The sequence below is a fragment of the Piliocolobus tephrosceles genome, chromosome 16, assembly GCF_002776525.5.
Source record: "Piliocolobus tephrosceles isolate RC106 chromosome 16, ASM277652v3, whole genome shotgun sequence".
In the NCBI taxonomy this organism is placed as follows: domain Eukaryota; kingdom Metazoa; phylum Chordata; class Mammalia; order Primates; family Cercopithecidae; genus Piliocolobus; species Piliocolobus tephrosceles.
The window spans coordinates 57,554,210-57,564,697 of NC_045449.1; the positions used below are offsets into that span (position 1 = coordinate 57,554,210).

Consider the following 10,488-nt stretch of genomic DNA (forward strand, 5'->3'; position numbering starts at 1 on the left):
TATGGAGCAGGTTTGGGGATTTTTTTACTTTGTGTAACTGATTAATTGTTCATTTGGGTAGTGATATTGTGACTGTGGCTAAATTTGTGCATTGTCTTGCCTAATAGACCTGAGCACTGATGAGCACTGTCTTCCCTTTAGATATCATAGAATACAGTTATGGTTACTTAGTTTCCAATGTGTTGCCTTGTTTGGGGTTTGCTTTCCAACCAGGGGAGTAAGAAGACACAGGCAGGAGTGCCAGGGCTTGTTGTCATAGACTGAGGGCTCTGCCAAGACAGGGATTGACTCTGGCTTTGGACTATCTCCTAAGCTTTGGAGGGGAAAGGGGAGAGAAGAGGACTACAGAAGGTGTAGTAGTTGGGAAACGAGGGGGCAGCCCCCCTGTGCCACGGCCTTGAGAGTTTCAAACCTGTGGCCCCCACAAAAGGCCAGTAAGCACTCTTGTATAAGGGAAAGGGCCATTCAGGTGGATGCTGGGAAAGATAGCTAAATTTACCTGCCTCTGTATTCTTGGGTTTTTCCCTCTGTCCCTACAGTACTTTCTTTTCTTCTCATTGTGAATGACCTAGACTTACTTCCTTGAGGTCCAGCCTGACTTGGGCTCAGGGCTCTCATCTTCCCTTCATGGGATCTGGGAAGGGGCATGAGATCTGGAGTCAGACAAACCTAGATACAGTCCCAGCTCCACCAAATATTAGTTGAACGGCTTCAGACAAGTCTTTTAACCTCTCTGTTCCTGAGTTTCCCTATCTCCGAAATGGGATGGTGGTGATTAAGCTGAAAGAAAGATGCCTGGTTTAGCAGCAAGAACATAGACTTTGTGGTCACAGACCTGGATTTAAAGTCTGGCCTTGAGGCGCAGTGGCTCACGCCTATAATCCCAGCATTTTGGGAAGCCAAGGCAGGCGGATCACCTGAGGTCAGGAGTTCGAGACCAGCCTGACAGGCATAGGGAAACCCCCGTCTCTGCTAAAAATGCAAAAAAAAAAAAAAAAATTGTTGGACTTGGTGGTGGGCACCTGTAATCCCAGCTCCTTGGGAGGCTGAGGCAGGAGAATCACTTGAACCCAGGAGGCAGAGGTTGCAGTGAACCGAGATCGCCCCATTGCACTCCAGCCCGGGCAACAGTGTGAGACTCTGTCTCAAAAAAAGCAAAAAAATTAGCCGGGCATGGTGGCACATGCCTGTAGTCCCAGCTACTTGGGAGGCCAAGGCAGGAGAATAACTTGAACCCAGGAGGCGGAGGTTGCAGTGAGCCAAGATTGCGCCACTGCACTCCAGCCTGGGTGACAGAGCGAGACTCCATCTCAAAAGAAAGTCTGGGGCTGGGCGCGGTGGCTCATGCCTGTAATCCCAGCACTTTGGGAGGCCGAGGCGGGTGGATCACAAGGTCAAGAGATCGAGATCATCCTGGCCAGTGACGCGTGCCTATAGTCCCAGCTACTTGGGAGACTAAGGCAGGAGAATCGCTTGAACCTGTGAGGTGGAGGTTGCAGTGAGCTGAGATTGTGCTACTGCACTCCAGCCTGGCAGCAGAGCGAGACTCGGTCTCAAAAAAAAAAAAAAAAAGGTCTGGCTCTGTCTTCCTAGCTCTGTCTTTGAGCAAGTAAATAGGACTGTGTGTGCCTAATCTCTAGGGGTGTCTGTGAACTCAGAAACGCCATAGCTGCTCAACAAGTGGATCTGCTATTATGTTATTTTTATTATATGGTATATTTGCTACCTCAGAGCGTTCTGAGGATTAAATGAGAAAAAACTCACTTTGGAAAATAGGTAAGAAAGCAGCAACCTATAAATGATGATGCTGTGGCTATTTTTGTTACTCCCTGGGCAAAGGATTCTCTTGGAGCTCTTTTCCTGTTACAGAGGTGGGAAGAAAGGCCAAGGAGGGAGAAGGCTGTGCAGCCAGGCTGGAGTTGGGTCAGATGGGGGAGATTTACCACTCAGGGTGCTGTCAAATTTGGGTCACAGACTAGTGAAGGGAGAGTGGAGAAAGCAGGAGCTGGGCTCAGGAAAGGGCTGTTTCCCACAAAATCTGCTTCCCCCACCTAACGCTGTGGCAGGGATTAGAAAGGGAGACTGCCTGGATGCCCTGCTGGGTTGCTGTAGAAATGTGCAGGGAGTCCGTTTTTTCTTTTTGTTTCCTCCAGCCCATCCTTCCGGAAATCACGAATGTCCCGTGCCCAGAGCTTCCCTGACAACAGACAGGAATACTCAGGTGAGTTCCACAGAGCCTGGGTGGGCAATGCAGGGTGTCTGGGTGGGGCCTCAGGTGGCTCTGCTTCAACTGTTCTGAGTCAGTAGCTCTCCTTGGGCTTGCTGCTTTGAGGTCTTAGGTGACTTGGGGGCTTGGGGGCTTAAGTGGCTCACATTGACCTACCCAGAAGCCAGTGATTCCCCCATCTTACTCAGATCGGGAAACTCAGCTCTATGACAAAGGGGTCAAAGGTGGAACCTACCCCCGCCGCTACCATGTGTCTGTGCACCACAAGGACTACAGTGATGGTGAGTGCTCCTTCACCTGCTCCCTGTTGGCTGCCTCAAGAAAGGATGAGCCACCATAAGGAGGGTGGGCTCGTCCATGCAATGCCTGTATTTTCCTTCATTCCTGAGGAATTGTGGCTCAGACTTGAGGCATGGGAGACAGGAAAAAAACAAAAACAGGGAAGATAGTATTTGTAGACCAGGATGCTGCCACTGGGAACTCTGACCTTGGTTCGAGCCAATGGTGTGCTCCAGGGGCACCATCTCTGCCATACCCTCTTCTGCCGCACAGCAGCAGGTGGCCTGGGGCTCTGCAGAGGGGTAAGGAATAGGATGCAAGGAAATCGGTGCCTTTGGGTATGGCTTGGCCTTCCAGCAATTGGGAGCCCGCGGGCCAGCCATGCATCTTCCCTTTGGCCGGATCTCCCTGAACCAGACTACTTCCTAGTTTCTGCTTTTGTCCTGATTCTTAGAGTGCTTGGGACAGCAGTCTCTGTGGAATGAGTCAGGTGGGAGGGTGGACAGGATGGGCTGGAGCTGGTATTATCTATCACTTCTGGCTCAGACCTGCTTTGTACATTCAGCCTTGTAGCCCGGGGTGTGACTTGCTCTACTCTGGCCCTTGCACCCTTGCAGGCAGAAGAACATTTCCCCGAATACGGCGTCATCAAGGCAACTTGTTCACCCTGGTGCCCTCCAGCCGCTCACTGAGCACAAATGGCGAGAACATGGGTCTGGCTGTGCAATACCTGGACCCCCGTGGGCGCCTGCGGAGTGCAGACAGCGAGAATGCCCTGTCTGTGCAGGAGAGGAATGTGGCAACCAAGTGTGAGGAGCTGTCCCTGGCTAGGAGGAGACTGCCAAGGCGGTCTCAGACAAACTACAGGGGCATAGCAGCTGGACCCCTTGGACCCTTAGGCTCAGCAGGTGGTGGCTTTGGCCCACATGCACCACACGGGATAAGCCTTGGAGTGCCTGAAGCCTGGCTCCACTGTTGTGTGACGAGCCTCTTCTCCTCTCTGATCTTTAGTTTTTCCATGTTTAAACTAGGGAAGAGCACACCCTTCATCCCTGCCATATTAAGATATTTAGGGGCTTTGGAAGGAAATGTATTTATCAATGCAGAAGAGCATTTAACCATGACTTCAGCCAATCCTCTGCTTCTTAGGACTCTGACTTCAGGTCCGAGTGACTAGGGCTCTGGGCTTGCTCCAGATTGTGGTGGAGATGCTCTTCTAAGAGAAGATGTGATGGTGCTGGGTGAGGGGGAGCCTGAATCAGAGGCCCTGTTCCTGGAGAATGAAGGGGATATTCTTAAATAATGTACACAATGTAACTCTTTCCTTCTGCTCTCCTGTAGCTCCCAGTGCCCCCATCAATTGGCGCCGGGGAAAGCTCCTGGGCCAGGGTGCCTTCGGCAGGGTCTATTTGTGCTATGATGTGGACACGGGACGTGAACTTGCTTCCAAGCAGGTCCAGTTTGACCCAGACAGTCCTGAGACAAGCAAGGTACACTTTCCCCATGGTCTGACTTCCAGTTCCCTCCTTTCAACAGAAATGCTTGTCTTACCACACAGAGTAGTTGCTTGAGATGCTGTAGGTTGCTTCCTCTGTTACTCTTCCCAAACTCCCTTTCTGCCCATCCTGGCACCAGCCACAGGGTGAAAGGACTGTGGTCTGAAGAGCACCAAGCACCTGGTGGGAGGGATCGGGTACAAGGAACTAAGCTGATGCCAAAGTACTAAGTAACCCAAACTGAGAGGTGATAACCTGTGCCACAAAGGGGACTCCCTGCCCTCCCCCAGACAAGTATCTCTCCCCGGCCCTCAGCCCAGTAAGGAGCTGTGGGGCTCCTTTACTTGGTCCAGCTCTAAAGGAGGAATCATATGGCCTGGCTTTGCAGTTCAGCTTTCAGCGTGGCTGACACTTCAAGTTGAGTGGACAAACAGCAGTTAACTTAACTAAGCACCCACAGCCCCTTCTCCCACCTCCCTGCCTCCTTCCACCCATGGGAGTGCCACCATCCCAAGGCCTTCCCAGCATTGTGGCCGAGGGCTAGACAGTTAAGAGAGTCCCCCTTTTCTCCAGCTGCAGTTCCCAAGGCAGACCCCTGTGAGGCCACTAACTAGGGCAAGCTGAGCTGAACCCAAGCGGGCAGAACTGGGGCCCTGAGAGCTGAGGCGACCACTGACCCCTCCCCTAGGAGGTGAGTGCTCTGGAGTGCGAGATCCAGTTGCTAAAGAACTTGCAGCATGAGCGCATCGTGCAGTACTATGGCTGTCTGCGGGACCGTGCTGAGAAGACCCTGACCATCTTCATGGAGTACATGCCAGGGGTACGTGCCCCTTGAATGCATGTGAGACACACACAAAATAGGGCCTGACCTGGGAGCTGGGGCCTGCAGGATAGGGGTCACCTTGGATAGGAGTTTGAACACCTGAGGCTCCAGAGGCCCAGAGGAGCAAAGTGAGGTGATGGTGGGACTTGGAGTCAGGAGGGCCCCGTCTCAGGCTGCAGTGGGAGCATGAGATGACAGTTCTCCTAGGTCCAGCCCTCCCCTGAGGCATGCAGGGCTGGCCCACTGTCCAGTAAATAAAGCCTTCATCTGGAGCAGAGAGGCCTCTCTGCTCCTGGATTTGGGTGGCGCGCTGCTTGGGAAGGACTTGTGGTACTCTCTTTTCCAAAGTACCTGACAGCTCCTGGCAAAATGCCCTGCACAGCCAAATAGGAATTGAACAAATCACTCCTTTGCTGCCATACTAGGGGCTGGAATGGGCTTGCCCCTCCACTAGCCCTCCCCTGAGGGGACTCCTCTGACTCCTTGTGGCTGCCAGGGCTCGGTGAAAGACCAGTTGAAGGCTTATGGTGCTCTGACAGAGAGCGTGACCCGAAAGTACACGCGGCAGATCCTGGAGGGCATGTCCTACCTGCACAGCAACATGATCGTTCACCGGGACATTAAGGGTGAGCAGCAGGGCCAGGATGTGTGGAGTCCCCAGGACCTGTGTTCAAGTCTGCCATTGAGTGCCTGCAGGGGCCAATCACTTAACCATTCTGAACTTTATGAAAAGTGGGACCCCAGTTGTTTCCTTGAGGAACTGGTGAGAAGATTGGTTGAGCAATATGGGAAAATATTGCCTCTACATGTTGACCATGGAGATGGTCATTTATGTGGTAGATCTGAGATTCCCCTTCATTAAATCCTTTGCCCCTTGCAGTTCATGTCTAATTCAGTGGTAGCCACGCCCTCTCTACCAGCTCTCAGTGACCTGGGGGTGGAGAGGATGGGAGAAAATGCAAGAGGGTCCAGGGTTGCAGCCTCTGCCCTTTCATGCCTCAGGAGCCAACATCCTCCGAGACTCTGCTGGGAATGTAAAGCTGGGGGACTTTGGGGCCAGCAAACGCCTGCAGACGATCTGTATGTCGGGGACGGGCATGCGCTCCGTCACTGGCACACCCTACTGGATGAGCCCTGAGGTGATCAGCGGCGAGGGCTATGGAAGGAAAGCAGACGTGTGGTGAGCACTGGGACATGCAGAACCCCTTCTCCCACCCAGGCTGTAGTGGCCCTCCATTAGGAACACACCCTGGGGACTTTGTGGTGTGGCAGGAGGGAATGCGCCCAGGGCCCAGGCTGCAGTGTGTGCAAGGGTATTGTTGGGTGCAGTAGCACACACACTAGATGGCTGGTGTTTTTACCTCAGATCAAAGCACACTCCATTAGAGTTGGGAACTTAGGCCATGGAAAACATCCCTTATGTTTGCTAAATCTCTTAAGGAAGCAAGATCCACTCTGAAGGCCTGAAGGCCTGGACCAGTCTCTCAACAGGAGCAGGTTTCTGTCCCTTCTCCTAGCACTCAAGACAGTTTGCACTTGCTCGACATAACCTTGTGTCTATCCCCTGAAATGGCCCCTAAGTCATGAGAGCTTCTCCCCTTGGAAAGCTATTGTGGTGGGCTGAATAATGTCCCCGCAAAGATGTCCACTGCCTAATCCCTGGATCTGTAAATGTGATTGTATATAGCAAAGGGCCTTTGCAGATAGGATTAGGTTAAGGGTTTTGAGATGGGTGGATTATCCTGGATTAAGGGTCCTTATAGAAGGGTCTCAGGAGGTCAGAGTGGCTAATAGGAGGTGAGACGATGGAAGCAAGAGGTTGGAGTAATACAAGGAGGGGATCATGGGCCACGAAATGCAGGTGGCCTCTAGAACCCAGGAAAGGCAAGGAAACAGGTTCTCTCCTCAGAGCCTCCGACAGGAACCAGCCCTGCCGCCACGTTGACTTTAGTCCTGTGAGACTGATTTTAGACCTCTGATCTTCAGAACTGTAAGATGATGCATTTCTGTTGTTCTCCTGCCTCTTAAGTTTGTGGTCATTTGTTAGAGCAGCTGTGGGTAGCTAATACAGTTATTGTAGAGTTCTTTCTATCAAGGCTGTGATTCTCTTTTTCCCAATTTCAAGAAGTGCCCAGGGGTGTGGTGAGTGTAGGTCCATGAAGCCCAGGTGGACAGGGATCCAAGCTGAGGTATGCCTCAGCTTGGCCTGTTTTGCACCTCAGCATGCTCTGAGAAAGGCACCTCCTTCTGCAGTGGTGGGCAGGACAGCTGGGAGTCCAGGGCTGGCTGAGGGGTGACAAAGGGTTCTCTTTCCAGGAGCCTGGGCTGCACTGTGGTGGAGATGCTGACAGAGAAACCACCGTGGGCAGAGTATGAAGCTATGGCCGCCATCTTCAAGATTGCCACCCAGCCCACCAACCCTCAGCTGCCCTCCCACATCTCTGAACATGGCCGGGACTTCCTGAGGCGCATTTTTGTGGAGGCTCGCCAGAGACCTTCAGCTGAGGAGCTGCTCACACACCACTTTGCACAGCTCATGTACTGAGCTCTTACGGCCACGCAGCTGCCAGTTGCCCTTTGCTGCATGGCAGGGGGCTGCTGCAGGGCTCAGTGAAGTTGCTGCTTCTCCCAGGCAAGGCTGTGGACCATGGAGTGGCAGCCCAGCCAGTGTCGGTCTGTGCCCCTTCCACCACTGGGGCTCAGAGCCGGGGTGGGGTGGCTGCAGCCTCAGGACTGGGAGCCCCCAGCCTGTCAGATCCAGGAGCTCCAGTGTCCTGAGCTCAGCGTGGAGGGGTAGGGGCTGGAAACAGTGTGCAAGGCGGCCATGGGCCCCACCCTCGGGGATGTGTCCTGACACTGCAATCAGCACCGAAGCCCAGAGGGTCTGGGGGCACGGGACTGATGCCAGGGTATGAAGAGTGTTATTTTCATTCAAAGTGTTACTTTGTTTTTCCTTCCAATGTCTGGAGACCACCAGGGCGTCTCTGGGCTGGATGAGCTCCCAAAAGCCTGAGGGAAAGGCCAGCACTCGCTAGCAGTGGCAGGCAGAGGCCCAGGCTGCCGTCCCCTAGAGCCCAGGTTGGCTCTGCCAGTCCTGTCCTTTACCAAAGATGAATGAAGCAAATGTCATGCTGCCTTATTCAGGGAAGGAGGAGCCTGTCCTGCTTGTGGCCATGACCCTGCCTCTCCCAGGCAGGGGCCCGCGATGTGGAACTCCTGCCACTGAGGGGGGATCCAGTTTTGTCAATGCAGTTGTCTCTTTTACAAGTCGGAGTCACTCTTACGCTGTACCCAGTTTCTAAACTGGAGACTGTGTGTGCCCTCTGGGTTCTGAGTACCCCTGCTGTGGGCTTGGGCCTAGGCTGCATTGGAAAGAGCTGAAGGTTGTGGCCTTTGTGGTCCTGGCCCAGTCTTTGTTCCCTACTGGAGCAGAAGGGGAGATGGACAACACGGTGGGGTCATCGGGCCCGGCTGGTGCCCTGATCCCAGAGAGCCCGAGGAGGTGTCTCAGGCTGTCTGAGTCGTGACCTGCTAGGCCAGAGCCCACTCCATCTGGTAGAAGGGAAAGCCCATGTGCTACCACCAGCTGTGTCCAAAACCGCCAGCTCTCTTCCATAGCCAGCCTTGCCCAGCCCCTTGAGGTCTCAGCCCCTTTCCCTTGTAGCTCCTCCCCTGGAGGGGGAATGGCAGCAGGGGTTGGGGAAACAGCATCTCCAAGCAGCTTAGAGTTGGCCGTATTTACCTCAGCCTGGGTGCTGGTCCTTTCTTCCGGCCCCTCCCCTCCAAAATGTGCCTATTGCTAGAGCTCCTCCCTCTCAACACCCAGTTTCCTTGGGAGTTGTCATTAAAGGAAAAAAAAAAAAAAAAGCCAGTGCCCAGGGATGGGCATCTCCAGGGAGCTGGGGATTAGTGCCAGGCAGCCCTGCCAGCCATGCCTATATCCCCACGGGCACAGAACAAGCCAAAGCCTTTGTTGTATGTTGACGATGCACTTTTATGAATGTAGTTTCTATCGCTGTTTTTAGCCTTTTCACATCATGTAATGTGAGGCCTTGTACTTGTTAATTTATATCTCAGATCATATTTGATGGTTTTTATATATATCAATTCTAGACTGTTACAGGTGATGGACGCCTCGAGAGAGAGAAGAGACAATGAAAGCAGCTGGTTTTGCAGAAATGTGTGTCGCATGCGCCAGTTGGGCCTGGACCCGCCTGTGTCCATCCCTTTTTCCCCAGGGGATCTATCAGCCCCTGCACCCCACACTGCCCTCTGAAGACAGCACAGGCTCCTGCTTCCACCTCGGCCCTTGCCCAGGGTGGGGCCTGGCCCTCATCTCGACCAAAGCTGCTGTGTGGCAGCTCGGCCTCTCCACAACCCCATCCTGCTGGCTGCACACTCTTCCTGGCCCGCACCCCCATCCCCAGTCCCTGTTCCCCAAGAGGATACAGAGCACGGTGCTGGCTGACTCGACTGTGTCCCAGGTTCAGGCTCTTACAGAGCTCTACCCCCTGGGGTCTTACCTCACTGGGAATGTGTTTTGAAAATGAAGACAAGCCAACAAACCCTGCACTCCAAAAAAGCAAAAGAGATCCTAATTTTTTTGTGCCAAAAACTGTGGACATGCTGGCTCAGCATCCTCAGGACCAAGTTGTTGCTTAATTTTAATTTATTGTTTTTTAATAACTAATCCAGATAAAAAAGTTGTGGGGCTTCAGGGTGACCTGGGCCCAAAGGTTCTGAAGGGCAGTTTCCTGGCAGCCCCAGGCTTGCCGTGGGAAGGGGCCGTGCCGTCACTCTCATCATTCCATGGGGTGTGTCTGCCTGGGTCAACTCCGCATGGAGAGGCCAGGGCTGGGGACAGTCCGCACTCTGCCGCCCTCCTGCCCCTCCCGTGCACCCCAGCTCTGTGTCTGTTTGAATTGTGGATTGTGTAGCCATGGTTATTGTGGAACTGTGGAACCTGCAGCCATAGTTATTTGACTATATCTTGACCGAGGGCTTGCAGTGCAAAGCCAGGCCAGTGTTGCGCATTACTTACAATAAAAGGGATCATTTATATCAGAGGGGTCCTGTGGCAGTACTTTCGGTTGTGGGAGGTGGAGGTAGGTTTTTGCCTGGCAGGGGCCAGGTACGGTGCCTGGCAACGAGCTTGGGCCTCTCAAGCAGAAGAGAACTTGATTTCAAGTAGAGGGGTCCTGGGGTGACCTGGCTGGTACCACCGTCAGCCCAGAGGTATCTGCCCCTTTCCTCCACTTGCCCCACCAGGAGCTCCACTGGGGTGGTCCCAACAGGGCTGATTTGTCAAGGTGGCACTGTTGGCCCTCATGACCTGAATGTCACCACTGGCTGGGTTCCCGGAGCCTTCATGACATTTGATAGGGTCTTCCTGGCCCAGAAGACTTTCTTCAGTCCCACCTTTGCAGGGCAGGGGTCAGGTGCCTCCAAGAGCCACCTCTCTAGTACCCCCTTGTGGTCATCTGCTACTGTTGCTTAACAGAACCAAGACAGTTGTTGCCATCCGAAACCGCTGGTGCAGGAAGTTGGCCTGCCCTGAGAGGCTCTGAGCCACTCGCTTTACACCTGGAAGGACCCAGGCCTGGGGCACCATCTCTGCTGAGTATTCGCTCTGCTCCCTCGAGGAGCAGTGCCTGCCTCAGCAC

At 53.5% G+C, this 10,488-nt stretch overlaps 1 protein-coding gene across 4 annotated transcripts in view; it reads left to right on the forward strand.

Annotated features, from left to right (window-relative positions):
- MAP3K3 (mitogen-activated protein kinase kinase kinase 3) overlaps positions 1-9,889 on the forward strand; it is a 74,362-nt gene extending 64,473 nt beyond the window's left edge. For 3 of the 4 annotated variants that reach the window (XM_023193974.3, XM_023193975.3, XM_023193976.2), the window contains 8 exons: positions 2,154-2,221; positions 2,416-2,508; positions 3,124-3,315; positions 3,848-3,996; positions 4,691-4,822; positions 5,322-5,451; positions 5,828-6,005; positions 7,142-8,707. In XM_023193974.3, coding sequence (XP_023049742.1) covers positions 2,154-2,221; positions 2,416-2,508; positions 3,124-3,315; positions 3,848-3,996; positions 4,691-4,822; positions 5,322-5,451; positions 5,828-6,005; positions 7,142-7,370 — 1,171 coding nt within the window. In that variant the 3' untranslated portion in view covers positions 7,371-8,707. Of the gene's footprint in view, positions 1-2,153; positions 2,222-2,415; positions 2,509-3,123; positions 3,316-3,847; positions 3,997-4,690; positions 4,823-5,321; positions 5,452-5,827; positions 6,006-7,141 lie in introns of all 4 variants that reach the window. The other variant, XM_023193973.3, reaches the window with a different exon arrangement.
- The last annotated feature ends 599 nt before the right edge of the window (positions 9,890-10,488 follow it).